Source organism: Struthio camelus, chromosome Z (genome assembly GCF_040807025.1).
Source record: "Struthio camelus isolate bStrCam1 chromosome Z, bStrCam1.hap1, whole genome shotgun sequence".
Taxonomy (NCBI): domain Eukaryota; kingdom Metazoa; phylum Chordata; class Aves; order Struthioniformes; family Struthionidae; genus Struthio; species Struthio camelus.
In genome coordinates this window covers 77,417,141-77,443,560 of record NC_090982.1, presented here as the reverse complement: position 1 = coordinate 77,443,560, position 26,420 = coordinate 77,417,141, and the positions used below count along the sequence as shown (strand labels likewise).

The following is a 26,420-nucleotide window of genomic DNA, read 5'->3' as shown; positions in this document are numbered from 1 at the left end:
TCAGAAGATGAGAGCTCAAAGAGCTGTGAGACTGCAAAAGGGGTGTGAAGTTGCCTGTTGCCCCAGCGCACAAAAGAGAAGAATGAAAGCAGCACTGACACTGGCGGAGGTTCCCTCTCCAATGAGGAAGCCTCTTGCACCACATGCAATTTCTCTGCGTGGCTGCTTCCTTTCCGTGCACGCATCTCCTGCTATCAGTCCGGTGAACTGAGAGGCAGCGAGTGAGCCTGAGACCTCAGTCGTGCCCTGGGACTTTATGCTAACATGACTCTGAGATGGGCCTTTCTCCTGGTTCTTGCACCTCTGCTGGCTTCATGGGAACAGAAAGATCCTCATCCTGAAGTCCTAGAAGATGCACCTCTGCTGGCTTCATGGGAACAGAAAGATCCTCATCCTGAAGTCCTAGAAGAAGCCAGCGAAACTGGTAGGACTTGACTTATTTTGTTGCTTTTGTGTCTGCAAGAAGAGGTTTTGCTGCTCCTCTTTCCGTTAGTTTGCAATGAGTCTTTACCCCATTTGGCTCAGAGCAGCTGTGCTGAAGAAGATGGACTTGATGACTACATCAGTCCCAAGACAGTCAGGCATCAGTCAGGTAGCAGTGGGGTGAAGCTGTGTTTGGGGTGGAGGGCAGCAAGCCTCAGGGCGCTGGGAAAGCTTCTGAGAGCGTGGGGGCTGTAATGTTCCTCCAAGGAGTGGGCGGTGTCCTGAGGAGCAGGAGTGCGTGGCTTTCCCAGGGCCATCGGAGCAACGTCCCCATTGCAGGGATGATGGGTGCTAGTCCTCAGCAAAGACCTTGGAAGCTGTGAGCTGAGTCCCTGTGTCAGCAGGGATGCCTACTCTCCCCAGAGACCCTTGGAGATAGGAGTGGTGGTTTGGTGGGATTGCTCTTCAGAGGGCTTCTGCAGAGCCAGGAGGACCAGGGGCACTTCCCAGGGCTCTGTTGGCTCTTCCTATGAAGGCTGCATGCTGTCCTCTGTGCTGTGCCCCGAGGCTGCCAGTATTTGTGGTGCACCCCTCTCCCCCCACACCAGGGGCTGGTGTGCTGGAGGGATGAGTCATTGTCTCCACAGGGAAACCAGTGAGCAGTGACTGCCATGACCATGAGCACATGAATCACGTTACCCATCGCTGGTGACTGGCAGGATGCTGTCCTCCCAGCAATGGGTAGCCCTCAGCTTCCCCTGAACAGCTCAGAGTGGACAGAGATCTGGGGTAGGGACAGATACACACAGTGAACGTGGAGCACGTGCCCCCTCCCAGCTCGGGCAGAGGTGCATTGCAGCACAGCTTACTTTCTAAGAGCAGATCATGGTTGTTTCACTATTTCTAGCACCTGTCAGCAAAAATGAGAAAGGAGGCTGACATTCACATCTAAGCAGAGTCCTTTCATGTGTCCCTGTAGGGTCAAATGTTGTACGACCTCCCAGAAAGCCAGTGAATCAGTCCAGCTAGGCACGGTGTGAGCGCTGGGTTCAGTGCCGGGGGCTGTGACCCTGTGTTGCTCTGCATCTGTTTGAAGCTGAGTGTTTCTCTAAGCTAACCTTGCTCGGGCTAGGTGACAAAATCACTAAGTTAGCAGCTGCTCACACTGTCCTGACCTGCTGTGGGGATATCTCTGGGCTGATGCGGGTTAAAAGAAGGAGCTGATTCAAGATCCTGGCTATTACAGAGATCTGGAAACCGGACGGGGATCTTTGCTTACTGATGTGAATTCAGGCCCAGTGAAGCGACAGCAGTGCTGTGCTGTGTGACACGGACTGTCAGAGCCTCAAGCCCATTCCCAGAGGGGAGGTGTCCCTGTGGTTGCAGGGACTGTGAGCACAGCACTCTGTCACTCGAAAACCGAGGGCTAGCCCGCAACGGAGGATATCCTCCTGCCTGCGGTGGCTTGCCCTCACCTGGATCCCCTGCAGGACCAGCATGTGCAGTTCATGCATGGCACGGCTCTGCAGTCAACTAGCACGGCACACGTGGGCACGCCAAGGCCAGGACCTGGCTGCACCACACGTGCAGAGACTTAGCGAGGAGTCAGCGGCTGGCAGACCCTCTGCGTGCTCTGCGCGATGCTGTTGCCTGGCTGTCCCAGGGGAAGCCTGGGGCTGCCTGCGGCGGAGAAGGCATTGCTGAGTTTGCACCCCAGCATCTGCAAAACGAGAAACAGATGAAAACACGCAGCAGCCGCACCCAGTGGTGCAGGCAGCCCTGCCTGCATCCTCAGCACATGGGCTCATCCCATCCCGGGGACCGGGCTCGAGGGCCTCATTTCACTGATGCCAAGACATCAGGGATAGCCAGGAGGGGCACAAGGTCCCAGAAACCTCCCACCTCCCTGGAAGGTAAGAGGCCTCCACAGGGCAGCGGAGCAGGGTTGGACAAGGGAGATGGGGGGAGCATGGGAGCAGGACACGGCCCAAGACCCCCTTTCCTGGATGTCCCTGAGAATCCCCCACGACCCTGGCAGATCAAAGAGATGCTTGGGGAGTGGGGACAAGCCATGTATGGATGAGCTGCTCCCTCTGCATGACACTGCCCCACAGCAGGGCTCCCGCATGCCGAGTGCACGCAGCCCCTCACATCACCCCGTCCCCCTGCTCTGAGCATCGGCAGCGCCAGTTCCTGAAAAGCCACAGGCATCACCATAGTTTCGGAGATGAGGATGGAGGGGGGGGGGACCAGGGGTTTGGGGCAGTACCGCAGGCTGCAGGGGCCCTGGACTTGCCAAGGAAGTGAGGCTGAGTCACACAGCAGTGTGCCAGGGGCAGGGCAGGAGGTTCGCGCGGCGTACGCGGCATGAGCGCTGCGAGGAGCAGGGCAGGAAAGAGATGAGCAGCTGCAGCAGAGGATGTGGTTGGCATGCGGTGCACAGTGCAAGCCGGGGCTGCACCTCCCTGTTTGCACTGTCACCTCAGCAGCTGTGCCACGAAGGGTGCCTTGAACAAGGAGCATTGTCCTATCATCCCCTATTGTCTCGCTGTGTTGTTTTTGCAGGGTGTTTCTCCCCTGGGTTATCCCACTTGTACAAAAGCCTCATCCCTTTATAGATCAGTGAGCCTCAGAGGGAAGTGGAAAAGCTTCTGGGAGAGGGAATTTTCTCTGCTGAGGCTAGGTCTGTTATCCAGGCTGCTCTAGCCCTTTTCTCATCAGCCTTGCTTGACATTTCACAGCGATTTATGAGCAGCTAGCAAGGAGTTCTAACTAAGATCATGGATGTAACGCCTGACGGATCAGTGGGTGTTAGTTAAAATAAGGCCATGCTCGCAACAGAAGATTTTGTGTTACATCCTGGCTGCGAACTGTGTGTTCCCCCATGCTTTTGCTATCTGTTACCAGAATACAGACACAATTATTTCACCACCTATTTTTAAGACTCTGTCGAAAGTCCTTTTGCATGGCAGCGCAGCAGAGGCTAAAGCGCTGCTGCTTCCCCTGCTCTTCTGCAATGCCTAGTTCGATAACCTGCTTCATCACCTCTTCCTCTGGCGTCTCTTACACATAGAGCAGTCCCACGGTCTATCACGCTGCTTATGGCTCTTAAAGACTCACGCAGCAGCTTTGGCTGCCAGCAGCGAACACAGCGATGCTTTAAGCACCAATGCATGTGTTCTCAGTCGCTTACAATACTGCTTCCACTAGTGAAAACAGCGGTGGCTTTTCTTAGCTTGTGTCAGTAAACATGTGGTACCAAACACAGGGTAGACTCCAGTGCCAGCAATACACTTTGCTTTCACGTGCATTAGCGGTGAATGTTCGGACTGCCATAGAAACAGCATTTAACTTCACCTGCTGCTCCTTGAAGTTCACAGTGTCATTTATTCTCCATGTACTGGATAATACTATGTAAGAATATGCATCTTCTCCTGGCAAGCAATGGACCGACCCCAGGAATCTGACCTGAATAACCAGAATAGCTATTTCTTCTTTCTCCTGATCCTTTCTGACATCCCGCTGTAGGACATGTTAGGGCTTGGCTTTGTCTGCCAGACTCACTAACTCCTTTGCAGCAAGGACAGCCATTCTGGATGTTTTCTATAAAATGCTTAGTGTATTCGTGGGTGTTGAACAATAATAATAAGGAGGATATTCATTTAATAATAGCTAATGAAAAAAAAATGTAATGGTTATCTTTGACTATATGAGGCAAATGCATTAGCCTTTTATCACCACTTCTGCCTAGGAGTCTAGCATTTTCCATTTTGCAACGAGCACATATTACATGTTACGAGAGGTGTGTGTTTTGTCACATCTACACCATATTTTCCATGCTGAAATTTCACTTGTCTCGTCCTCTTTCCTCTGGTTGGGGGTGGAAGGGCCTGTGGGTGGATGTTTGTGTACTACAGTGCAGGTGTTTAAAAAAAAAAAAGCCTTGGGTGACTGTTTCTTTGGTCCCTGGGATGGTGTTAGGCCCTACAACGCTAGAAGCCCTGATGAGTGCTTCTTTCCCCTTCCTCTCTGAGCACCATCCCTACCACAGCAGTGCCCTGTCCCCCAAGCGAGGGCACATGTGTCTATCCGCTTTGCACAACTGGTGAAACTGGGGCGGATCTGAATACGCTCTGACTCACTTACCCCCATGCAACTTCCCATGGCCGACGGCACTGCAAAAACACACAAATAGCCACCACACAAACCGGTTCCTCTGCTCCAAGGATTTTATTGCCCCCAGCAAGTATTACCAAGTGGCTGGGGAAGGAGTGCAAGAGGACAATTACAGTAGGGTCCCACCGCCTCCAGCAGTCACGGATTGGCTCAGCCCAGCGAGTCTCAAGTAGTAATTACATTCCTTGGCCTGGGCTTACTAGAGAAGGGAGGTTGAGCCGGGCTATATTTGGAGATATTCTCGAGGCAAAAGCAGGCACACATTGAGAGTGTCTTCTCTTCCGCCTTCCATGGGGAAGCAGAGACTTCCAGGCTGTGCCCTCACATGGTCTTCAGAATACACAGTGGAAAGGGCTCTGAGCGGCTGCAGATCCCATAATGCAGACAGTATCGGTGCTGTATCAGCTGCTCAGCAGCACCAGGGTCCTGTGCGAGGCAAGCCCTGGGGGTGCTCTGCAGGCACAGACGCTCCTAGCAGGGTGCTCTGCATATGGGAGGTAAGCAGGCATTGGCAGCCTGCCAGGCTATCTCGCTTGTATACGCTGTCCCTTTCCAAGGCAGGCGAATTGTTTTTTATATCTGTCCCTCTGCCAGATAGCATTAATTCCCAGGCTAGTTTCCAAGGCTGGTGTGTTCCTCCACAGCAGCACTCTTCAGGCTCTGGCTCCTCCAAGGACTGGAATTAGCTATGGGCTCTGCCAGCCTTTTCCAATCTCTCTGTGCCCAGCCCCAAGACCTCCAGCGCTTGGCTCTGCCCCGTGAGGTCTCTGCCCAGCCTGGGTCCAGCCGCTGTGTTGGCCAGTGCCTGCCCCACATGCAAGCACGGCAGCGCCGCATCCGGCAGGCCGATGTGTGCAGTGGGGCTGGTATGGAGGAAAAATGAGACTAATGCCCACCCACGTGGCTCAGAGGACTCTGTAAGGGAAGGGCAAGTTGCAGAGGATGAGTCCAAGGAGAAACAAGAGGGCTTGCCTGTGGGACTGCTCGCCAGTGCAGTCCTTGTGCCCCACGGGGTCCTTTCAGGCAAATCAGGTGTGGGGCTGTTCCCCTTTCCAGGAAGGACACAGCATGGGGATGGGGCAGGTGGTACCCAGGCCTGGGAGCCCACAGGCGATTTGGGCAAAGGATGGAGAGGAGAAAATATCCAACATGACCTGCAGAGCAAAAACAAATGAGCATCTTGATTTTTTTTTTTTTTTCTGGAAATAAGAGTGCTCATGGGTATGGGCAGGTATTGTTAGAAGCTGCACAGCAGCGTGACATGAATGTGGGTGTGTGGTGGTAGCAGAGACTTGCTGGAGTTGATGCCTTCCCACTGCCCCTGTCTTTGGGGCAGATCCACCAGGCTGCTGGATCTGGCAGCTGGGATCCCTCGCAGAAGCGTGGGACAGCGCAGGGTGGGGCAGGCGCGCCTGCGGGAACCCTTCCTCATCCCTGGCGTGACCGGGGTAAATGCACTGGGGTCTAGGTTTAGGGGCAATCCCTGATCCTGGGAGGGGCTCATCCCTGCAACCCCTCTGAAAGGATGAGGTCCCATTGCCCCGAGAATGCTGCCAGAGCCAGGGGATGCCCAGGGCTCTCCCTCATTTCTGTCGCACACAGGAAGATGCAAAGCCCCCTCCAGCTGGGTCCCCAAGCTGCGGTTTACCCCTGACAAGACCAGCTACACCTTGAATGACCTGGTGCAGCTGAGTTGTGTGGGGGGCTACCAGCCATCAGTCCCCGTGGTCAGATGCATTTCCAACCGCAGCCAGAGCTTGTGGAACGAGACTGCCACCTGTGAGGATAAGCACAGCCTCACGTCACCTGGATCCCAGGGTCCTGGGCTGGCACCAGCCCCTCCATCCTGGCTGTCCTAGAAAATGCCTTCTGCCTCCCATCTACTGCCTTCTTGCGCTGCAGCTCAGTCCCCTGCTCAGCCAAGCCGGTCCCCTGTTATGTCTGCCCGTTTTCCTGAGTATGGGGATGGACCGGTCTTGTGCTTGGAGGTGGCTGTCCTTACAGACCTGCCAGCTTTCCGGAGCTCCTTTGCCCCCTATGGGAACCGCCTGACCAGGCCAGAGCAAGAAGATGTCTGCCCTCCTGAGGGCTGGGCTCTGTGCTCTGCTACGTGCTCACTGCCTCCACCAGTGGAGTCAGCCGCCACTCTCTCCCAGGCACTACAGCCAAGGCTGCCATTGATTATCACAACCCCAGCCAGCTCTTCCTGGATCACAAATGGCATGTCCCAGAGGGCTTCACACCTGGCTGGCCCATCCAGTGGCTGTGCTGAGAGGTTATCCCCAAGGCCCTCCAGAAAGCTCTGGGATTGTTGCACCCCACGGTGTTGCTCTCCCAGCAGATCTTGGGGACCTTGAGGCTCCCCACGTCTGTAACCTGGAGACTTCCTCAAGTTGCTTAAACCGGACTGTGCCCATCTGTTCACCTGAGGAGGTGGTGGGGGCACACTCCCACCACGATGTCCCCCTTACTGGCCTCTCCCTGGTCCTGACCCAGAGGCTCCAACCAGCCCGTCACCGGTCTCCTGTTTCCTAGGAGCACTTGAAATGCTCAGGCCAGCTCTGTATACCACCGGGTCTGCTGCTCTGCCTGGGTGATGACCTTGGAGCTGCAGACCCACAGCGAGCCCCTTCCCAGCCGGCTGACACCCACCTCTTCTTCTCTGTGCAGCGAGATGCCAGCAGCCCCAGTGGGACCCAAGGCTCCACTTTGCCCCAGAGCAGAGATTTTACAGGCTTAATGAAGAGCTGACACTTAGCTGCCTTGCCGCGGATGCTCCTCCCCTTGCTGTGATCAGATGTGCAAAAGAGAGATCTCCAGATCTGAGGGATACCTGGGAAGTGAGAACCATGTTGGGAGCCTGGCATCACATAGCAGAGAACCTGACCTGCGTGGGTAAGTGGAAGAGCAGCAGCTTTCCCCTGCTGCATGCTGTTCTCCCAAGCAGGGACCCTGGGCAGCCTACCACGACTGTGGGATGTGTGGACCTCAGCTTGGAGATGGGTCACAGCTGGGAGCAGTCTCCAAGCTGGTTGGATGCATGGGGGGTTGGGGAGGGACAGAAGCCTTCTGTGTGGGACAGCTTTTCTGACTGTCTCTGCATCTCCTCCCTGCTCTTTCCTGAGTCACAGGAGATCACCGCAAGAGCTGGAGAAGGAGAGAGTGATGGAGGGACTGGGAAATCGGAGGCTGTGGGGAGGTGCTTCCCATCATGAATGGTCATGTGAGGAGAAGAGCAGACGCCAGGGCTGGTTCCCACTGTGGGCTCCTGCATGCAAGGTGGTCGTGTGTCCAGTCTAACGCCCTGCGTCCTTTAATTGGCCCTGCTGCGGCGATGCACAAGGTGGACTGGACAGAAGTTAGTGCAAACTGGGCAGAGGCCATGGAGAGCTTGGGGGAAAATGAAGGTGGTAGCAGGGAGCCCAGTGGCCAAACCCTACCCCATTCTTCTCTCTCTGAGTGTCCTCCATCACTGCTGTGTCCAGGCACACGCTCCTATCCTGTGCTCGGGACGTGTCCTGGTGGTGTTGACTGCCAACACCAACTGCCAGTTGTGGCACAGCTGCAGCCCCCCTGCATGAGCATCTCCTCGACCCAACACAGGAGCTGACGCTTTCTCTCTAGCAGGAAAGTGCCCAAAACCCCAGGGGGACCATCACCTCCGGTTTTCACCAAAGAAAAGCCATTACGAACTGAATGAGGAACTGACGCTCACCTGCCCTGGAGATCTGGAGCCATCCTTCACCCACGTCAGATGTGCAAGGGAATTTCTGCAACTGAGCTCTGGAAAGCCAGTATATGACAATGCCTGGTGGGGGAGGAACAGCACAGGTGGCTGGATTCGTACTGGGAGCAGCATGGTGTGTATCGGTAAGCGATGAAGTAGCAGCTCTCCTGAGTCCCCTCTCAGCCTTGACCCACGGTGGCCATTCGTGATGCTGCCCAGCTGAGTGCCAGGCATGCCACAGTTCCCCCTTGCTGCTGTGTGTCCTGTGCGTGCTGGTGGAAGAGGCCAGTCAAGGCACAGGAGACGACTTCCCGCAGGCAGGCAGGCAGGCAGGCAGGCAGGCAGGTCCTGCGGTCCTTCCTGAGGAGGCCAAGTGTGGGGCCCTGCGGATGTGGTGCCAGGGCCTGGGGCAGGATTGGAGGTTCTCACCAAGGTGCCTGCTGAGGTGCCACCCCAGAAGGTGGAGGTCTGTCCCATTCCTGTCACCTGCCTGCCCATGCAGTTGAGGGATGGGAGACATCTGCTGTGGCCCCTGCAGCCGGGCTTGAGGGGACCAAAGTGAGCCCTGAGTGGCCAGTGCTCGGATGGCCCTCAGCATCTGGGATGGCGGCAGTGGAGTGACACCCGTGGGGAAGAGCGATGCCCTCCCTCAGGGGCTGCTGGGTGTGGAGCTGCCCCGGCAGGCACAGAGCTTGGCCGAGTGCAGGGTTGGCTGCATGTGGCAGCCCAGAGTGCAGGGGAGGTGGGACAGGGACAGGGAGCCACCCTGCATGCTGCGTGAGCCTTCGGTTCCCTGGGCTCGCTCTCTGCATCTCAGGGCAGGCAGGGCAACGGCAGGAGGATGCACCAGATCAGCCTCTGCGCAAGGAGTGTGACAGGCAACAGGGCTCTTCAGCTGGACAAGGCTGTGGAGGAGATGTGCTAGAGCGTGGGGTGTGTTGAGCCGGTGCTTCAGGGTCTTTTTCCTAGCAAGGTAGTAAGGGGTGGGGAAGGCGGCACTACCAAAGGAGTCAAAAGAGGAGTCTCCTCATGCAGGGTGCGATTGCCCTGGGAAAACTCCTTGCGGCATGAAGTGGTGGAGAGCTCCAAGTGTCAATGGAGATGAGAGCAGAGCAGGGAAGTTCATGGATAAGTGATTGGTCGTGGTGCCTTGCTGCAAGAAAAGCCTCTTCCCTCTTGGTCTGCTGGGGGTGTCAGGCCCCGGCCGATGGGTGTGTCGCCATTGCCTCTGCCTTGGGGGGCTGAAATCTGTCAGTGGACCTGAGGCTCCTGGGTACAGTTTTACTGGGGTGTGGGATCAGCTTCTCAGCCCTGACGCTCTGCAGTGCATGCCGTGCAGGTGAGGGAGGGCACAGAAACTAGCGGTTGTGCCCCTTCTTCCAGCTCAGTGAGGGTGTGTCTGAGTGCAGGTGGTGGCAGGAGGGATCCAAGCCCAGGGGACAGTTTCCCACACGGTCTGTGCAGAGAGATGCTTGAGAGGCCACGAGGCAGCGATGGTGAGGGAGTGCAATTTTGGAGGCGGGGGGGAGGGGGAAGGTCCCGCATCACCCATGGTAAGGTGAGGTCAGCAGAGCAGCACACACCAGGGCTTCTTCCTGTTGTGGGTTCCCGCCTGCAGGGTGGCCGTGTGTCCAGTCGGGGCTGCTTTGTCCTTTCATCAGTGATACCTAGACTTGTGCATTGTCATGATATGGCCACAATGTGCAGTGGCCGTGAGGACCTTGGAGAAAGTGAGGGCAGCAGCCTGGAGCCCAGTGGTCTAATCCTGCTCTGTTCATCCCTTTAAGGGTCCTACATCGCCTCCGTGTCCAGGCACAAGCTCCTGTCCAGTGCTCAGCAGAATCCCTTGCATTTCCTCGCTGTGTTGATGCTAAAGACATCCCAGGACCCTCCCAGCCCCCACTAACACGCACGCTTTTTTCTTTGACAGTAAAATGCCCAAAGCCCCAGTGGGACTCTCGGCTTCAGTTGACACCAGAGCAGCAAGCCTACAGGGTGAATGAAGAAGTGAAACTGAGCTGCCCTGAGGGATATCAGCCATCCCTCCCCCAGGCCACATGCAAAAGGGTCCTTCAGATTATGAAGAATGGGAGACATCTGCCCAAAGGTGTTTGGAGAGAGAAATCCAGTACAGGCAACTGGATGTACATTCAGAGGGACGTGGAGTGTATTGGTAAGTGGGTGAGCAGGAGGTGCTCCTCTGGAGCCCTGTGCTCAAATCCTGCCCCCTTCATCCCTCTCTGAGCTTCTCTGGACAAGCTTTGTGCATTGCACGGTTCCCTGCCTGCTGCGCAGAGTCCCAGGAGCTGCCAGCTCCCTCTGGCCTTTCCTGGGAGGCCTGGGGGGAGCAGTGTGGAGCTCTTCTTCAGCTCAGCTCCTGCCTGGGGATGTGGTGCGCGAGGGCTCCTCCTCGGTGCTGTGTCCCAGAGCTCCCTCCCTCCCTCGTCATGCCGTGCCAGGGAAGGGGATCACCCCCTCCACCCTGTGGCACGCTCTGCTGGGCCAGCCAGGGCAGGCAAGTGACACATGCGTTGTTAGTGTTGTAACTGGAGATAGAGAATGATGCAGGAAGAGAGTTGAGAGAGATGAGGTTGGAGCCATAACCTGGCAGGTTGTGGTGAAGGCTGGGCAGAGGTGGGCCCCTTGGTTACATCAGCAGCTGTACCTCCTCACGGCCATGTCCTGTCAGATCAAAGCAGTGGCTTTGAACCTGAAGTTTGACTGAAAGGGGACAGTCCCCTCAAACAGCAGGAATCAGCCCAGAAAGTCATGCCCAGCTTCTTGGCACACTGTGATCCCAGAAGAGCTGTGTTATCTCTCTGGCAGCGAGTGACAAGGCATCGGGGCAGGGGGGCATCTGCCATGCCTTTGGGAGGGAGGAAGAGCCGTGGCTGGAGAGAGCTGCAGCCCAGCAGCAGTGGCCATGCATCGGGGGTGGGAGGACAGGCTGACCTGGGGGCTGGTGTGCGGTCAGCAGCCTATGCTGGGAGGGCGGCAGGTGAAAAGGAGTGGAAGGAGGGGAGGCCTGCTCTTGCAGGGGTGATTCTCTCAGGAATCTTTGTTGCGGGGTGTGGTGGAGGGCTAAGGGTGTCCATGGGCACAAGGGCACAGCAGAGAAGTTCATGGAGGAGTGGTCAGTCCTGCTTCATGTGCACAAGGAGAGCTACCTCCCACCAGGCCTGGCTGAGGTGTCCTGTCATGACCAAGGGACGTGTCACCTTCCCCTCTCCCTTTAGAGGACTAGACTCCATCAGAGCTGATTCCTACACCCCCATCATCCCCCGTGCCCCACCTGGTCACCCCACAACCCTGACTAACATGCACCACCCTTTGCCTCTGCCAGAAGTGTGCCAACATCCCCAGTGGGATCGAAGACTCCAACTGGTACCGGACCGGAGATATTCAAAACCCGTCTGGATGTGATCCTGGGCAATATGCTCTAGAGGCCCCTGCTGGAGCAGGGAGGTTGGACTAGGTGGTCTCCAGAGGTCCCTTCCAAGCTAAACCATTCTGTAACCCTCTTGCAATGTTTCCTTCACAGAACTTCTCCAAGTTGTCCCTGGGTCCTGGGAGGTTTCCGCCACCAGCATCAAACTGAACTGGACCTGCAGGTTCCCTGACGCCTGTCAGCACATGCGGGCCACGTGCCAGCTTGTCGGGCCTGCCTTCCCTACCTGTGAGGCTGAGGATGTCAGGGGAGAGAAGTTGCTACGGGGCCAGAAGGGAACGTTTACCTGCGCCCCTCTGCAGCCCTTCACAGTCTACAGCATCACCATCTCCTTGCCCCCCAGCACAGTCCTGTTCACATGGCAATTCCAGACAGAGGAAATGGGTATGTGTCCATGGGCGAGTGCATCAAGGTCAGCACAGCGCTGAGCTGCACCACAAGCGGGGGAGGTTGGGAAATGCACCTTTCCATCTGCAGCTCAAGGCAGGCATCTGCTTGCTGTGGTGATGGTCCTGAGAGTCAGGCCTGCGGGGATTTGGGGCAGGGGCTGTGCAGGGCCCTAGAGCAGAGCACATGCCCTCCTCACCCTCCGCGACGCACAAGCTGCAGCAGTGCAAGCTTTGCCCTGCTTGGGTGCAAAGCCTGCTTGGGGGGGAGGGGGGAGAAGGGGGTCAGTTTGCAGCCTGTCCCCTGGGCCAGCAGCTGCCTGCACCCTGCTCTGGGCTCAGACCCCTCCCTCGTCAAGCGCATAACTCCATCCTCCTGTGCTTCCAGTGCCGGACAAACCAGAGAATTTGTCACTGGATCCCAGCACCGGGTCACTCAGGTGGAACGCGCTGCCCTCCTGCAAAGGGGAGATCCTTGGATACCAGGTACCAGGTCACCCCAGACTCGCTGGGGTATCCCCTCCGCTTGGCAGGCACGTCCCTGCCTGGGCTGCTGTGGGCATGCCGGTGGGGAGAGCAGGGAAAGTAAAGCTGTCATGACCCGCAGTTTCGCCTCCGGTCTTGTGGAACTGAATTTCAGGCTGTAACAAGCACGAGCATTTTCTGACTCACTGCCTATGTTCCTCCCGCTCCGGTGCTGTCTGGGGAAAATGTTGGGTGCTCCCTGCCCCAGGGCTCTGCTTGTGGGGCATGTCACCACATTACCTGCAGTGCTGCAGTCGCGCACCCATCACCTGGCCTGGGGCTCATCAGAGGCACAGTCATCTAGCCGAATGAATGACCTTCACGTTGCGCTGATCCCACAAGCCTGGCGCTTCCTACGGGGGGCCCAGACAACCCCGCCCGGCCCTTCTCAGCATCTCTGCACCCCCGAGCTTTTCCTGCCCTTGCAGGGGTTGCAGCGTCCTGGTGCACCAGGGCCAGGTCCCCCTTGAGCATGGTGCTGCCAGGCTGTCGTGCCTCGAGGCGAGAGCTCAGTGCTGCTCCCCTCCAGCTCTCTGTCGTCCTCCAGCTGGGCATCACAGCCAGGAGCACGCGTGAGGGCAGCTTCCTGGAGATTGAGCGGCTGAGACTGAACAGCTCTGTCACCGAGTACAGGCTGCCAGACTACCGACCCGGGCGCACGTACGTGGTGACGGTGCAGGGCCTCACGGCTGCCGGTGGCGGGGATGTGTCACGCCAGGAATTTCTGAGCAGCGGCTTGGGTAAGGTGGAGCGTGGCAGGCAGCGGTGCAGTGGGGCGGCGGGGCCCTGCCCCCTGGCCAAGCCCCGGGCCTCTGCCAGGGCAGATGCAGGGCCAGTCAAGCCCCATCACCGCCCCCGTCCTGCAAAAGGCCTGCGCGGGCTCAGCTGCACCAGCCGGGGCAGCTCTGCAGCCTCACTGCCTGCGGGCTGCTGCCTGCACCCCGCAGGGCCCCTCCCTGCCCGGCCGCCTGCTGAGCCTTGGCCCTCTGGTTCCTCTTCAGAGACCACCGCCCCTCTCAACGTCAGCTCCCGCGGTGCTCGTGACATCTCCCGGTCCCAAGGCACGGCCGTGCTTCCCCTCCGCCCCATCACCCAGCCCCACGAGGCAGTGAGGTGAGCGCAGCCCCCGCGGAGCTCGGCTCCTCTCCGTCCCGTGAAGCGTTTCCCCTCTGGCAGCACTTCCCCGTGGCTGCCTCTGCTCTGCTCTCTCGCTGCCCGTGCCCCCCGGCCCCTGTGACAGCCCTGCCTTGCAGGGAGCACCAGCTCATCGTTGCTGCCAGCCAGGACGCCGCTGCGGTGGCAGGCGCCTGCTCAGAGCAGCTGCCGCCCTTCAACGCCAGCCTGCAGCACCGTGCCTATGTGGCCGCCGTGCTCAACCTCACGGCCCCCACCGACTTTGTGCTGGGTGACGGGACCCGCCGGCACGGTTACTACAACGCTCCCCTCCAGCCGGACTGGAACTACACGGCCCTTCTCCGCCTCGTTCGCCGCCGGCAGCAGGTAGCCTCTTGCGGGGCTCGGAGCAGGGCACAGGCTGCTCCTTCCCCAGGCCCCGTCCCCAGCAGCGCGGCGAGGGGGGCTGCTCCTGCCCCACACGCTGAAAGCTGGAGCATTTTGGCAGCACAGTCCCGCTGGGGAGCTTTGGCCGCAGCTGGGGCATTTTGTGGCCGTGGGGCGGAGGCCTTTGCTCCCGGGAGCGGGCAGCTGGGCAGCAGTGGCCTGAGCTCTCCCTCCTGTCTCCTCCAACAGGCAGAGAAGTTCACCTGCGTTTGCTACAGCTTCTCTGTTGGTAAGTGGGCTCCTCTCCTCAGGGCCGGGCTCGGCCCCGCACCCTGTGCCAGAGGCACCATCCCGCATCCTACCTTTTCCCCACCTGGCCGCTTCCCTTGGAGAGGGAAAGCCAAAGCTGAGTCAAAGGGCAGGAGGGTCCTGGAGTGCTGGGGAGAGGAAACCTTTTCTTTCTCATACACGTGGGTCTCCCATAACAACATCTCACTTCCATCATCTTGCATATGCCATCTTGAGACTCTAATGGATGGATGGATAGCAGGTGGCTATCCTTGGCCACTTGCACAGGTATTCACTGGCCTCCCTTCAAGCCTCTGTCCCTGTGTATTTACTGCTCATTTCCATCATGATGTCAGAGTTGAATGATCTCAAGGGATGGCTGGACACTCCCGACCTGGTCTTGTATTACTGAGATCTGTGCTGTGGCTGACACTGCAGTATGGGGTGTGTTGCTAGGAAAAAAATCCTCCTCCCGCTTGCCTGCCAGGGCCACTGACTCTTTGTCACCCTCAGCTGCCCCAGCACCACACAGGGACACTGCTGGGACAGGTGGGAGAAGCCTGGGAGGCTTTTGGCTGGCCAGAAGTGTGCACAGCCCATCTCTGATAGCTCTTCTGGATGCTGAAGGCAGCATGCCTTCCCTGGGAAGGGTTCCTGGAGAGGGATAGGAGAAGCAGATGACACACATCATTGGTCTGGCAATGCAGGGTGGCCTGCAAGGAGTAGCACGGCTGGCAGCCATGGGTATTGTGCATCCATGCCATCATCTCATGTTGAATATAAGTCTTAATGCTCCCTTGGTACATATGCAGCCCCACTAATGCAAGCACCTCACCAGGCTCTGGCCATGCCTGGGGACAGTCAGAGAGACAGTGCTCATGCTGAAGGGTATCAAGCCAGGCAAGTTCTTCCTGCTCTAGCTTAGCTGTTCTCCAGCACAAAGCCTGTGGTGGGAGGTGAGAAAAACTACTTTTCTCCGCACTACCCCAGTAGGATGTCCCACTGCCTGGTTCAGGCTGTGCAGCAACCTGAGTCTGGGCTGTGCTGGTTGCAGGGCAGGAGCCGGTTCCTCAGCTAGACAGCAGAGTGGTGATTATGGCAGTAGCGCTGGTCGTGGCACTCCTGGCACTAGGAATTTTGCTGCTCTTTCTGCTCTTCAGGTCAGTATGTGCCTCACCTCTCCTGCTCTCTGTGCTGCCATGGGACATCCAGCTCCCTGCGCTGCCAGGCAATGTACAGAGTGGACCATGAGACAAAGCAAGGTGGGAGGCAGGGCTGTTACATGGGCAACACGCTCTCCTCTATATCCCTCACTTCTGCTGGTCTATGGGTCTGACTTACTGTTTTGCAGGAGGAAGCGCAACAGTTCACAAACCTATGAAAGCAACAGCACTATTCCCCTGAGAAGATGTCGAAGAGGTGTGGTATGAACAGAGACCCCGACAGCCCTGTCTGGACAGGCGCTATGTTAAAAGCACAGGCAGGGGGGTTCTGAGGTCCTTACAGGAGCAAGAGGGTCAGAGCTGGCTGGCATGGGGAAGGGCACCTCCTGAGAGAGAGGGACTTGTGTGTGGCTTTGGTGGGGTCCTGCCCATCTCAATACCAGTCCAGTCTCAACTTCGAAGGTCCCACTCCCAATGCCAGGCATCAGATACATGCTAAATTGCTGGCCTCATGGTCCCCATAGGTGCGAACAAGATGAATACACGGATCCCAGTGGAGGAACTGCTGGAGGCTCTGAAAAGGTTCAAGAGGGAAGAAGTAGAGGCAGAGCAGACAGAGGATGAATCAGTCATCAACAGAGAAGGTGCTGGGCGTCTGGGAGAGTATCAGGTCTGATTTAGCTTTGCTTGCACTTTTGGCTGCACTGTCCATCCAGACCCAACCCCACCTTGGGTGCGTGATACAGTTGCTGTTGGCCAGCCCCAGAACATGTGCTAATCCAGAGTGGGCTCATCTTCTTCCTCTGCAGAAACTGGTCTCCACTTTGTTGCATCCCTGTGATGCCGGGAAGGAACTATGTAATGAGGGCAAGAACCGCTACAAGAGCATCATCCCATGTAAGCAGAGCCTCCTAGGGGCTGCCACAGGGATATGGAGGGGCAGTAGGCAGTACAGGACACTGGGTGGGTGTAAGCTATTCAACAGCGCTGAGCTCCTCGTCTCATTTCAGTGACCTTGTGGTCACTTAAACCCACAAGTTTAAGTGATGGGTGTTTGGCCCTACATGGGGGGTGTTTGTGTTGGCCCTCCAATTCTATATCCAAATCATGGTGTTGGCCCTACAATTCTACATCCAGATGGAGAATCCTGTTGTTCTGGGCCCTGCTTGGTGTGAATATTGGCCATTGCATTAAGTCTCCTCCATGCATTGCATTTCCTCCTGTGCTCTGTCACCTTTCATTTCATTAACTATGCTTTACTTTCAAATGTATCTTGAGACCTGGAGTGCTGCTGAGGAGCAGCAGTCCTGGGGTTTCCTAAATCACATATCCTTCCTTAAACAGTCACTTCTGCCCCAAAGAGGCAGTCCACGACCTCATGTCTCCCTTCTCTTTCAGATGATCACTGCCGTGTGGTGCTGCAGCCCTCTGACACAGGCAATGGCTACATCAATGCCAGCTATGTGGAGGTAGATTGGGAGGAATTACTGCCCTGTGAGGGGCAGGAGAGATACCAGCTATCTTACAGTACAGGGTGGGGACAGTCCTTCTCACATTGGTGACCCAAGGATTGGCACTTGTCCTGGGTCCTGGATGGTGTCCTGTCCACCACCATTACTGCCCTCAGGAGTTGGCAGATCCTGGGCTGTCATTTTCCTTGCATCCTCTCTGAGCTACCTGGAGTACTCTGGATTTGTGTGCAATTCTCATCCTTAACAAAAAAGGACCACACTCACAGTGGGGGACAGGAATGGAGATGTCATCCTTGGATGCTAGCTGTCTGTGCTAACTGAGAATAGTGCTGCTGGACACTCTCTGCCAAGCACTCTTGGCTCTGGAGCCTGTGGGAAAGGATTGTTTATTTCATTCCTTGTTCAATGTTTAATGCATGTGATTAGAGCTCTTTAAATTTCCCTCCCACAGAGCTACCAGAGTCCACGCTTCTTCATTGCAGCTCAAGGTGGGTGCTTGCAGCCCTGGGAACTGCCCAAAGCTGGCTCAGGGTCCTGTGCATGCTCAGGAGAAGGCAGGCCCAGCTCTGAGCCTTTTGGAGTGTGTAGAATTGGGACAGCAGCAGAGGAACTGCTAATGGCTCAGTCCAAGGGCCCATATCTCCAGAGTGTCTGGCTCAGATGGTGGCCACTGCTGCTGCAGAGCATGAAAGGCCTCAGTGGCACTTCAGCAGTGATCAGACCACAGAAGAAGGCTGTGCTCTGATCTCTGGTCTGACTAAGCTAAAGACCTGGTTGGAGCATGTCGTGGTTTCTCCCACCTGCAAACCTGCCCTATCTCCTACTGAGACTGATGTGACAGTCTGGTCTTCACATGGGTCAAACCTGCAAATGCCTGACACTCCTGCATTGTCAGTGCACTCAGAGAACTGGTGCCTCTGATGGCATGGAACCAGGACACATTAATCTTCTCTGGGCATCATGCAGTGAGGGGTCTCAAAGGCTCCATGCAAGCTGCGGAGATGCTTTTCAGGAAATAAGACCCTAAATGTGGGAGCAGCTCACAGTCACCTAAGGATCTGACTGAGGGAAGCTACTTGTTGCACTGCCACAAGACTGCACAGCCTTCTGGCTGCCGGACCCCAATAGGCCACTGAGAAGTCCCTGCAGCAGTAGTGAGTCCCCAGCATTCCTTCACCTGCCTTCCCTTTTCCCTGTCCCGCTCTCTAACATGGTTGCTGAAGCCAAGGTAGCTAGCACCCCCTACTAGGCACTGCCATCCTCAGGCTGTGCAGTGTTTGTCCCTGGGCAGAGGGAAAGCCAAAGCTGCTCTGTAGCGTGAGAACGTTCACTCTGCCCTAGGAGTCTGTGCAGTGGCTGGGAGCAGCTACACCTCCGTGTCCTGGATCATGACATGGGGCTCTCCTCTTCCTCCCCAAGGCCCCTTGCCTGGAACGGTGGTGGATTTCTGGCAGATGGTCTGGCAGGAGAAGACTTCAGTCATTGTGATGCTGACAAGCTTAGTGGAGCAGAACAAGGTAGAAAAACCATCTCAGTCTTTGCTCACCCTGAGCCTCACCGGGGTCCAGGCTTCCTTGCCTGCTTTACTTTGTTTTGATGCAGCCATCAATAAGAGCAGAGAAAGCAGCTCCCCATCAGACCCCTTCCCCGCTTCAGAGCCACCCATTCCCAGCGGGAGCTCATCACCCTTGGTCTGGTATAGGAGACTGACCTTGGGGAGCACAAGAGAAGAAAAGCAACGTGCCATCAAAGCACATGTCCCCAGGGAGCAGATTGCTGCTCCAGAAAGCACATACCAGTACCCTGGGTGTGTGAAGCATCAGGAAAGTCTCCAGTGCGGGGGAACATGTTAGCCCTGATCAAGACCTTGTATCCCACCTGAGCCATGAATCAGTCCTTGCACTGTCTGTTGCCTGCCCAAGCACAACAGTGATACAGGGCATGCAGTGTACAGCTGCTGGCTTGCAACATTCCCCTAATGAGTTTGCTAGTGCTTAGGGGTCTCGATTCTCTTGACAGACTAAGTGTGAGCAGTACTGGCCAGAGCAAGAGCAAGTCTATGGGGACTTCACAGTGACACTCAGCAACACAAGGACTACCTCAGGCCTTGTCACACGCATATTCCACCTGCAGAAGGTAAGACTGGCATGTAGCTGTTGGGGATGCCGGGTGTTTCTGGGGGTTCAGCAGCTGATAGGTGCCTTTGGCCGAGAGACCCTGTGATCAGCCTTGCCAGGTCTCCAGGAAGACAGGTCAGCAACTGCTTCAAGTTTAGCTGTTCTCAGTGTGGGGAAGTAGAGAATAAAGTGAATTGTGTGGCTGTGTGCTTGATGAATTTGCTTAGAGTCCTCATCCTTGTTGTGCCCATTGCTGTCTGAGCTATGGTGGATCAGTCAGCATGGCAGGGGTGCTGACTGGGAACTGCTGGGTGCTGGTGCATCCCTGCCATGGTTTTCTCTACTACTCCCTAAATGTTGGCCTGCAATTACTTGCACAGCTTTCTGGGATGGTTCCTGTTCCCTGTTCCCAGCCCTGTCTCCCTTTTCTCCCTCTCTACAGGCAGGTTGTGATCTCCCAAGACTGGTGGAGCAGTTTCACTACCTGCTGTGGCCAGACCATGGGGTCCCCAGAAACCCTGCTCAGCTCCTGTGCTTAGTGGAGAAGGTGAACAAGAGGGTGTCAGAAGACCCTGCCGGCCCCGTGCTGGTACACTGCAGGTACTAGGCTGGGAGCACTCAGGTGCTGGAGCAAGTGTGGCCAGAGCAGTGCTGATTTCCCTTTTCTGTGTTCTCAGTGCGGGGATTGGGCGGACAGGTACCTTCATTGCCCTGGACTTCCTCCTGAAGATGGCGAAGGCTGAGGGCAAGGTGGATGTGTTTCGGTGTGTGCAGAGGCTGCGGGAGCAGCGGGTCAGCATGGTGCAGACCAAGGTGTGGAGAGTTACTTGCTCCCTGCATGCTGCAGGCTGCAGATTGCACGTTCTGGTTCCCACTCTTCCCAGGGACGTGGGTGTGCAAAGCCTCACAGGCTGTGCAGCGCATGGTCTAGCCACAGCGACTGGGGCTGCCAGGTGACTGAGGCTGCAGGCTCTTGTTTTCAAAGTGGTGTCCAAACCTAGGCAGCCTCCATGCTCTCCTGAGACCCTCTGAAGTGGCAGCAGCCTTTGAATGCACCAGTCATCCTGGTATGGAAGGGTTGTCTTGTAGGCAAGGCGGATGCGTGAGAGTGCACATGTCCTTTAGGCTTGCAGGAAATCTGCCCTCGTGGTACCCTCTGGGCAGCAGTGTCCTAGCTGAGGGACCCTCTTCCCATGGTCTGCTCAGTGCTAAGGCCCCATGGAGGGGATCTATAGGATGGGTCGTGTTCCTTGGTCCCTTGAAGAGGAGCTTTTCACTGTTTTTCTGAGTTTCCTTCCTCAAACCGGGGTCTGGAGTGAGAAGGATCATTAAACCACAGGAAGATGGCCTTGTCTGGGTCATTTCATCTGCTGGCTGGCCATCAGCAACACCTGGGAGGTTTTTGGCCTCAGGGACTCACAGCAAGGGGGGGGTGAAGCTGGAGCTAGCTCATTCCTGGCACAGGACACCATCAGAAAGATGTAGTCCAGTGGCTGGTGGCCTAGATTCCCAGGAATCTCTGTGTTGTGGCCCTGGGTGCAAACAGGTGGAGTTGGTCTGGGCTGTGCAGCTGACCCATGTCCTCATGCAGGAGCAGTACACCTTCTTGTATGAGGTGTTGCTTGAAGGCCTGCTCTGCGGCAGCACCGGGGTCCCAGTGGAGAATGTCATCAGCCACATCAGCTCCCTACGAGAAGCTGAGATCCAGAGGCAGAACAACATCCTTGAGAAAGAGTTCAAGGTACCATGGGATCTCATTCTGGGGCAAGCTGTATGGGATCACAGATGTTAATTTGGTTGGCTGTAAGGCAAAGCTGAGCTTCATTAGGGGGAATCACACCTCTGGGCTCTCTGACTGCTGGGCAAAGCCTCTCCCTCTGTGTGTCTTAGTCTCTGGAGCTGGGGTTCGCGAGCTGCCAGGCTCATGTCTTTGAGGCTGTGTCAAGGGTGGCTGAGCATGCAGCTCCCTATGTTCTCGCTTTCTTTATTGCAAAGGATCTGGTGCTGACAGGGCTGTTCCCTGGTACCTCCACCTTGCTGCTCCCCCTCAGCAAAGGGAGGGAGATGGGGGGAGCATTTCTGGGGGGAGGCTGAAGGAGGGAGAGGGTCACTAATAAGTCAGAATGGCTCAGCTGAATCATCCCATCAGGCCCTGCAGAAGTTTTCCGAGTTGTTCCAGCTCCTGCCATGCAAAGAAGCGGAGAAACCCAGCAACCAGCCCAAGAATCGCAAGCCAGGGATCCTGCCAGGTACTGCTGGCAGGGTTGGGCTGCCCTTTGCCCTGTGATCCAGCACTTGAGAGTAGTATGGGGTGGACTTGCTGTCCTCAGCACTACTGCCTTTCTTCTTGGCACCATGCCACTGCTAGGCTCAGTCCAGGGCAGCCAAGTGCCACTTTCTGGTTGACAATACTCAGTGTAGACTAGACCAATCTGTCCGTGTGAGCAAGGCGCCATCCATCCATCCCTCCCTGCTTCCTTCTGTACTTGCCAGACCAGTGGATTCATGGGCTGCCCTGAGATAAAAAACGTCCCTGGGTCAATTCTGTCCCAGAACTGGGCATCAGGGACCAATCAGGAGGGCAATGTTGCTGTTCCTTAGTGCCTCCACCCATGCGGGCTCGGGACATCCTGTGTCAGACAGCCCTGACTGCTCCTGGCACTGGGCCTGGTGGTGTCTGCTCATGCTGACCCCCACCACTTGCAAGGAAAGCCCTGGGGTCTCTGTGCAAGGAGAAGTTGGCTCACCCTTTCTGTCTCTGGCCCTTACCTCCACAGCGGATTCCTGCCGGCCTGTCCTCATGTCCTCACTGAATGCAGATGGCTCACCACGTTATATCAACGCAGTGTTCGCTGATGTAAGGCTCCAGCCACAACAGGGGTTTGGAGCTGCTGGGAGCAGCAAAGGCTTGCAGGGCCCCACAAACACCACCTCTTGAGGCAAGGCTAGACTGTGGGTCCTGGATTTGATGTGTCTCAGCTCGGGGGCTTCCTCTCAGTGATTGCTTCCCAGTGGTGGGGCTCTGCCTCCAGGAGATGGCCTCAGTGATCAGTTTAAACCCTGCCTGCGCTGGCTCCCTCCTGGCATACAGCTCAGCAGGCTGCTGTACAGCCTGTGGCCTTTGCTTGCTGTGAGGAGGGACCAAGTGTGATGAGCTGAGGGGTCAGAGGGATGCAAACCTGCTCTGAGCAGGGCTGTGGTGGCCTGCATCTTCCTGGGCTCTATTCCTGGGATTGCAGAGCTGCCTAGTTTGGCATTTGGCCTCATGGAGGTTGCTCAGGTACCTGGCCAAAGTGGTTACTACAGGGACTGGGGATATTGGCAATAACCCCAGGTCCCAATGGGATGGATCCATGGGGACCGACTGTTTCCCTCAGCTCTGTGAGGACCCACAGAAGGAGGCAGGCTGCTGTCCCCCCCATCTCCTATTGTCACGTCACCCACCTTCAGGCTTACCTCCCAGGGATCCAGCATCTGCCTTCTCCAGGGCTCAGCATCAGCTGGTGGGGGTACATGTGGAAACTTCCCAGCAGCTCCTGCCCCTTGCACTGCTGGGGATGTGTGGGTTACCCCTACTGACATGCACAGTGGCTGGGAACCACTTCTACAGGTAGCCCCTTTGCAGTCAGGCCATCCTCTTGCAGGGCTGGCAACAGCAGCCTGGCTGGGAGGAGGCAAGGACCTTTTCCTGTGATTAGAAGGGCTCTAAGGGGGTTGATTATGTGACCTCCTCCATGCTGTGTTTTGCAGACATACACTGAGGAAGACAGATTCATTATCACCCAGCTGCCATTTCTGGCCACACTGGTGGATTTCTGGGCTCTGGTCTGGGATTACACCTGCACATCGGTGGTTGTGTTAAACCAACTGCAGGAGCTGGACCAGGTCAGCAGCCTACACACTGTCCTCCCCTCCCTGGCTCCCGATGGGGCCAGGCAGTGTACTATTTTTCCTAAGCCCCCTGCAGCTCTTCTCATAAGGCACTACAGTAATGGTGTCTCCCCACTGTCGTGGTGTGGGCTATAGCAAGGGAGGAAGGAGCATCCTTCAGGTTTTGCTTATGCCTGCCCAGGTGTCCTGTCAGTGGGGGTGTTATTTTTCTGATTGCAACACTGTGGGTTTATTGGTCCCAAGTGCACGGCAGGCAGAGCACCCATGTGCACATCGTGATTTGTGGGTGAAGGGCTGGGCTGAGCGTACCGATATGAGTACTGCTGAGCTCTGCCATGCATGCAGATTGAGGCAGTGTGTGATAATGTGTGTGTCACCCCCTAGACATACGTGGAGTTCTGGCCCACCCAGGGAGAAACGATTTACGGCTGTTTCCATGTCCAGCTGATCTCAGAGGAGCCCGGAGCTGGCTTCACAGTCTGGACACTCGCTTTGACCAACAAGCAGCAGGTGGGCTCTTTGCACAGATGGTGAAATGAGACCAGCCCTTGTGAGACCTGAGAGTATTGGCAGGGCTCCAGCATCAGCAAGCTTTGCTCTGGGGTTGGAGTCACAGCTTGCAAAGGCATAGGCCACAAGGGTCAGGGAGACCTGACGAGGTCCTTGGAGGGCCCTGAATGGTGTAGGGCCTTTCCCCTTGGGGGAGAGGTTAGTCCAGAGAGGCTCATGCTGCAGGTAGAGATATAAGGCAGAGCACTGGTATGTTTGTGTTGCCTTTTCGAACTCTGAGGACAGTGGCCATGGAGAGAGTCTGTGCATTCTCATGGTGGCTCTTGGATGGGGACAGCTATTACAGGTAGTCAGGCCCCGGACTGACATCAATCTGAGCTGCACCTGGTAGTCAGCTCTTAGCTTACGCTCTGCCCATCTATCAGTCTCAGAGCACTCAAAGGAAAAGGGGAGAGTCACTCTCTCGGACTAGGCCATCCCACTGTGGAGCTGTTCCCTTGTTCTATTGTGCAAGACTGAGCTAGGACTGGCACACACTGTCCCTCCCTTCCCTCCATGTAGTTCTTCTAGGCTCAGCTCACTGTCTTTCTTCTCTGCTAGCCCAAGAAATCTGCACTGAAAGTCCAGTTCTGTCAGCTGGAGGACTGGCCCATGCAGCAGTGCCTTCCCCCGTGCCCTGCCACCATCATCAGCCTGCTGGGAAAGGTGGAGACACACCAGCATCAGAGCCAAGGTTCACATGTCCTCGTCACTTGCTGGTGAGCAAGGTCTCTAGCAGGGGCAGCTATGGCACAGTCCAGGATACATCATCTAACTTGGGTCACAGTTCCAAGGATGGACTTGTGGACATGGGTTCAGCTGTGTTCATGGGAGGAAAGCTTCCCCATGGAGGCTGGCTTCATGTAGGATCTGTGTATGAGACCATACTGAGAGCCCCAGGCCTGTGTGGCTAGCAGGACACCCCCACGGCTCAGTACTACCAGGTGATCCTAGGCCAAGTGACTCTCCCCTTGCTCTTCTCTGCAGGGATGGTGCCAGCCGGAGTGGGATCTTCTGTGCTTCCAGTTTTCTCTGTGAGCAGATCCAAAGTGAGGGACAGGTAGATGTGTCCCAGGCTGTGAGGATGTTGAAGAGGCGACGGAGACAGCTGGTTAAGGATGTGGTAGGTACTGACTCTAAACCCAGCTGGGGATGGCAACGCCACAGCAGAGGCCGTAGCCTGAACAGTTCTGGCAGCTACCCCAGAACCTGTATGTTCAGATCCTTCTGGGTAAGGCGAGACCTCTGGAAACCTTACTTTTCTGTTGCTGTGGCATACCCAGCCCACTCAGCTGCAGTCTCTGCAGAACCAGGTGGGTGCTGGAGCATCCCACAGGCTGAGCTGCCCCTTGTTGGTCCACAGGCCCTGCTCAGCTGAGGGCTGAACCAGTGGGTGCTCAGGTGCCTACGTTGCACCCACCTCCCAGCTAGATGCTGGAAGCCATGATGGGGAAAACACTCTGGATGGATGTGAGCAGCAAACATTTTGCGATGTGGTTGCTGGCTTTCCTCCTGAGACCAGCTAGCTGCAGCCCCTCAGCTTCTTGGAGTACACATATGTGATTTCTCAGTGGGGGAAGGTGGGCTGTGAGTGGGAGGAGGAGATCAGGCTGCTCCTATACCATAGGCGCCTATGCCTATCACTCAGAAAGCTGTCAGCAGCCAGGCTGGCCTTTCATGACAAGGGTTCATGCACTGTGTACTCATGTATGTCCTGTCCACAGGAGCAATATCGGCTGTGCTATGAACTAGCCCTCAGTTACTTGAATTCATTTGAAACCTATGGAAACTTCAAGTAGAGGCATGACCACAACCCACCTCTGGCCAGGACTTCCAGCTCTCTTGACAGTTCTCTGCTAGTGACTGTGGAAACCAGAAGAAATGAGAGCGATGTGCACAGCTCCTGTATCTTCTGCAGCTGGACAGGGCAGTCTGGACTGTCCCCAAATCGTGTGGTCACTGACCAGGCTTTGAAGCAGGAACCCTGCCCTTTGCCCACAGTTTGGGTAGGAACTTACCTGGCATCACAGCCTGAATGTGCAGACCACAGAGGAGGCACTGAGACTTTACCTATTTGTGCCCAGGATGGAGAGAATCAGCTGCCCCATCTGGGCTCCCATGTCCTCTTAGGCAGCTGCATGAGAAATGAGGCAGCTCCACCAACACCAAGACTCTTCTTCTAGGGGAGCATCAAACTGCTATCAGTCAGATCCACAGGGCTCAGGAGCACAGGCTTACTGTCCTGCACTGGGAGAAGCATGAAGCCCAAGGCCAAGAAGAGCTAGAAGGAAAAGCCACAGTCCTGTAGGACCATCCTGGTCCAAAACCCCTTCCTCAAGTGTTATCTTGCTGACATTGATTGTCCCGGGTGCTCTAGGTGCCAGCTCCAGGGAGGCTCCCTCACCAGCCTATCTCTCTCCACCACAGCAGTCCCAGGTTGTAGCATCTAAGCTTGGGTACCCTTAATGCTATAACTGCAGTTTGCCTCCTACAAGGGGCTGCTGCACCTTCGAGATTGGTTCTGCCAGAGCTGCTCGAAGAGGAAAGTGTCTCAGAGCCAAAACTGACCCCCGACCCTATTCTGTATCTTACCAGTAAAGGCTCTGTGCTGGACATGGTGGGGCCGAGCTTTGACCTTGGTGTTCTTCCAGAAATCATCAGGTGTTGGGGAAGCAGAAGAGGGAAGAGCTTGCAGGTTCCCCAGCTCTGCTTACAGCACAGGCCACAGTCTTGCCCAAGGTGTGCACCGAAGAGC

General features: G+C 56.3%; 1 protein-coding gene across 4 annotated transcripts; it reads left to right on the top strand.

The window, feature by feature from the left end:
• The first annotated feature begins 81 nt into the window (after positions 1–81).
• LOC138064612 (receptor-type tyrosine-protein phosphatase mu-like) lies at positions 82–26,283 on the top strand. Of its 4 annotated transcripts, none has more exons than XM_068928019.1 (28): positions 88–424; positions 7,270–7,494; positions 8,227–8,469; positions 10,257–10,499; positions 11,868–12,158; positions 12,549–12,646; positions 13,233–13,425; positions 13,687–13,798; positions 13,939–14,185; positions 14,435–14,474; positions 15,528–15,633; positions 15,825–15,892; positions 16,161–16,306; positions 16,446–16,533; positions 17,035–17,105; positions 17,560–17,596; positions 18,528–18,625; positions 19,128–19,244; positions 19,668–19,825; positions 19,903–20,038; positions 20,817–20,966; positions 21,375–21,474; positions 22,003–22,082; positions 22,976–23,110; positions 23,501–23,626; positions 24,227–24,384; positions 24,653–24,788; positions 25,390–26,283. In XM_068928019.1, exons 1-28 carry the CDS (start codon positions 265–267, stop codon positions 25,462–25,464), a joined length of 3,837 nt encoding a protein of 1,278 aa, XP_068784120.1. In that variant the 5' UTR covers positions 88–264; the 3' UTR covers positions 25,465–26,283. The 4 variants fall into 4 exon arrangements, with proteins under 4 accessions (XP_068784122.1, XP_068784121.1, XP_068784120.1 ...); XM_068928018.1 differs by having other exon boundaries at positions 90–424; positions 8,224–8,469; XM_068928020.1 differs by lacking the exon at positions 22,976–23,110 and having other exon boundaries at positions 87–424; positions 8,224–8,469.
• The last annotated feature ends 137 nt before the right edge of the window (positions 26,284–26,420 follow it).

Coding starts and splice junctions, on each gene's coding strand:
- LOC138064612 (XM_068928018.1), top strand. CDS start 265: ATGACTCTGAGATGGGCCTTTCTCCTGGTTCTTGCACCTCTGCTGGCT. Junction 17,597..18,527: donor CTTCTTCATTGCAGCTCAAG/GTGGGTGCTTGC, acceptor TTCCTCCCCAAG/GCCCCTTGCCTGGAACGGTG. Junction 19,826..19,902: donor CCCGTGCTGGTACACTGCAG/GTACTAGGCTGG, acceptor CTGTGTTCTCAG/TGCGGGGATTGGGCGGACAG.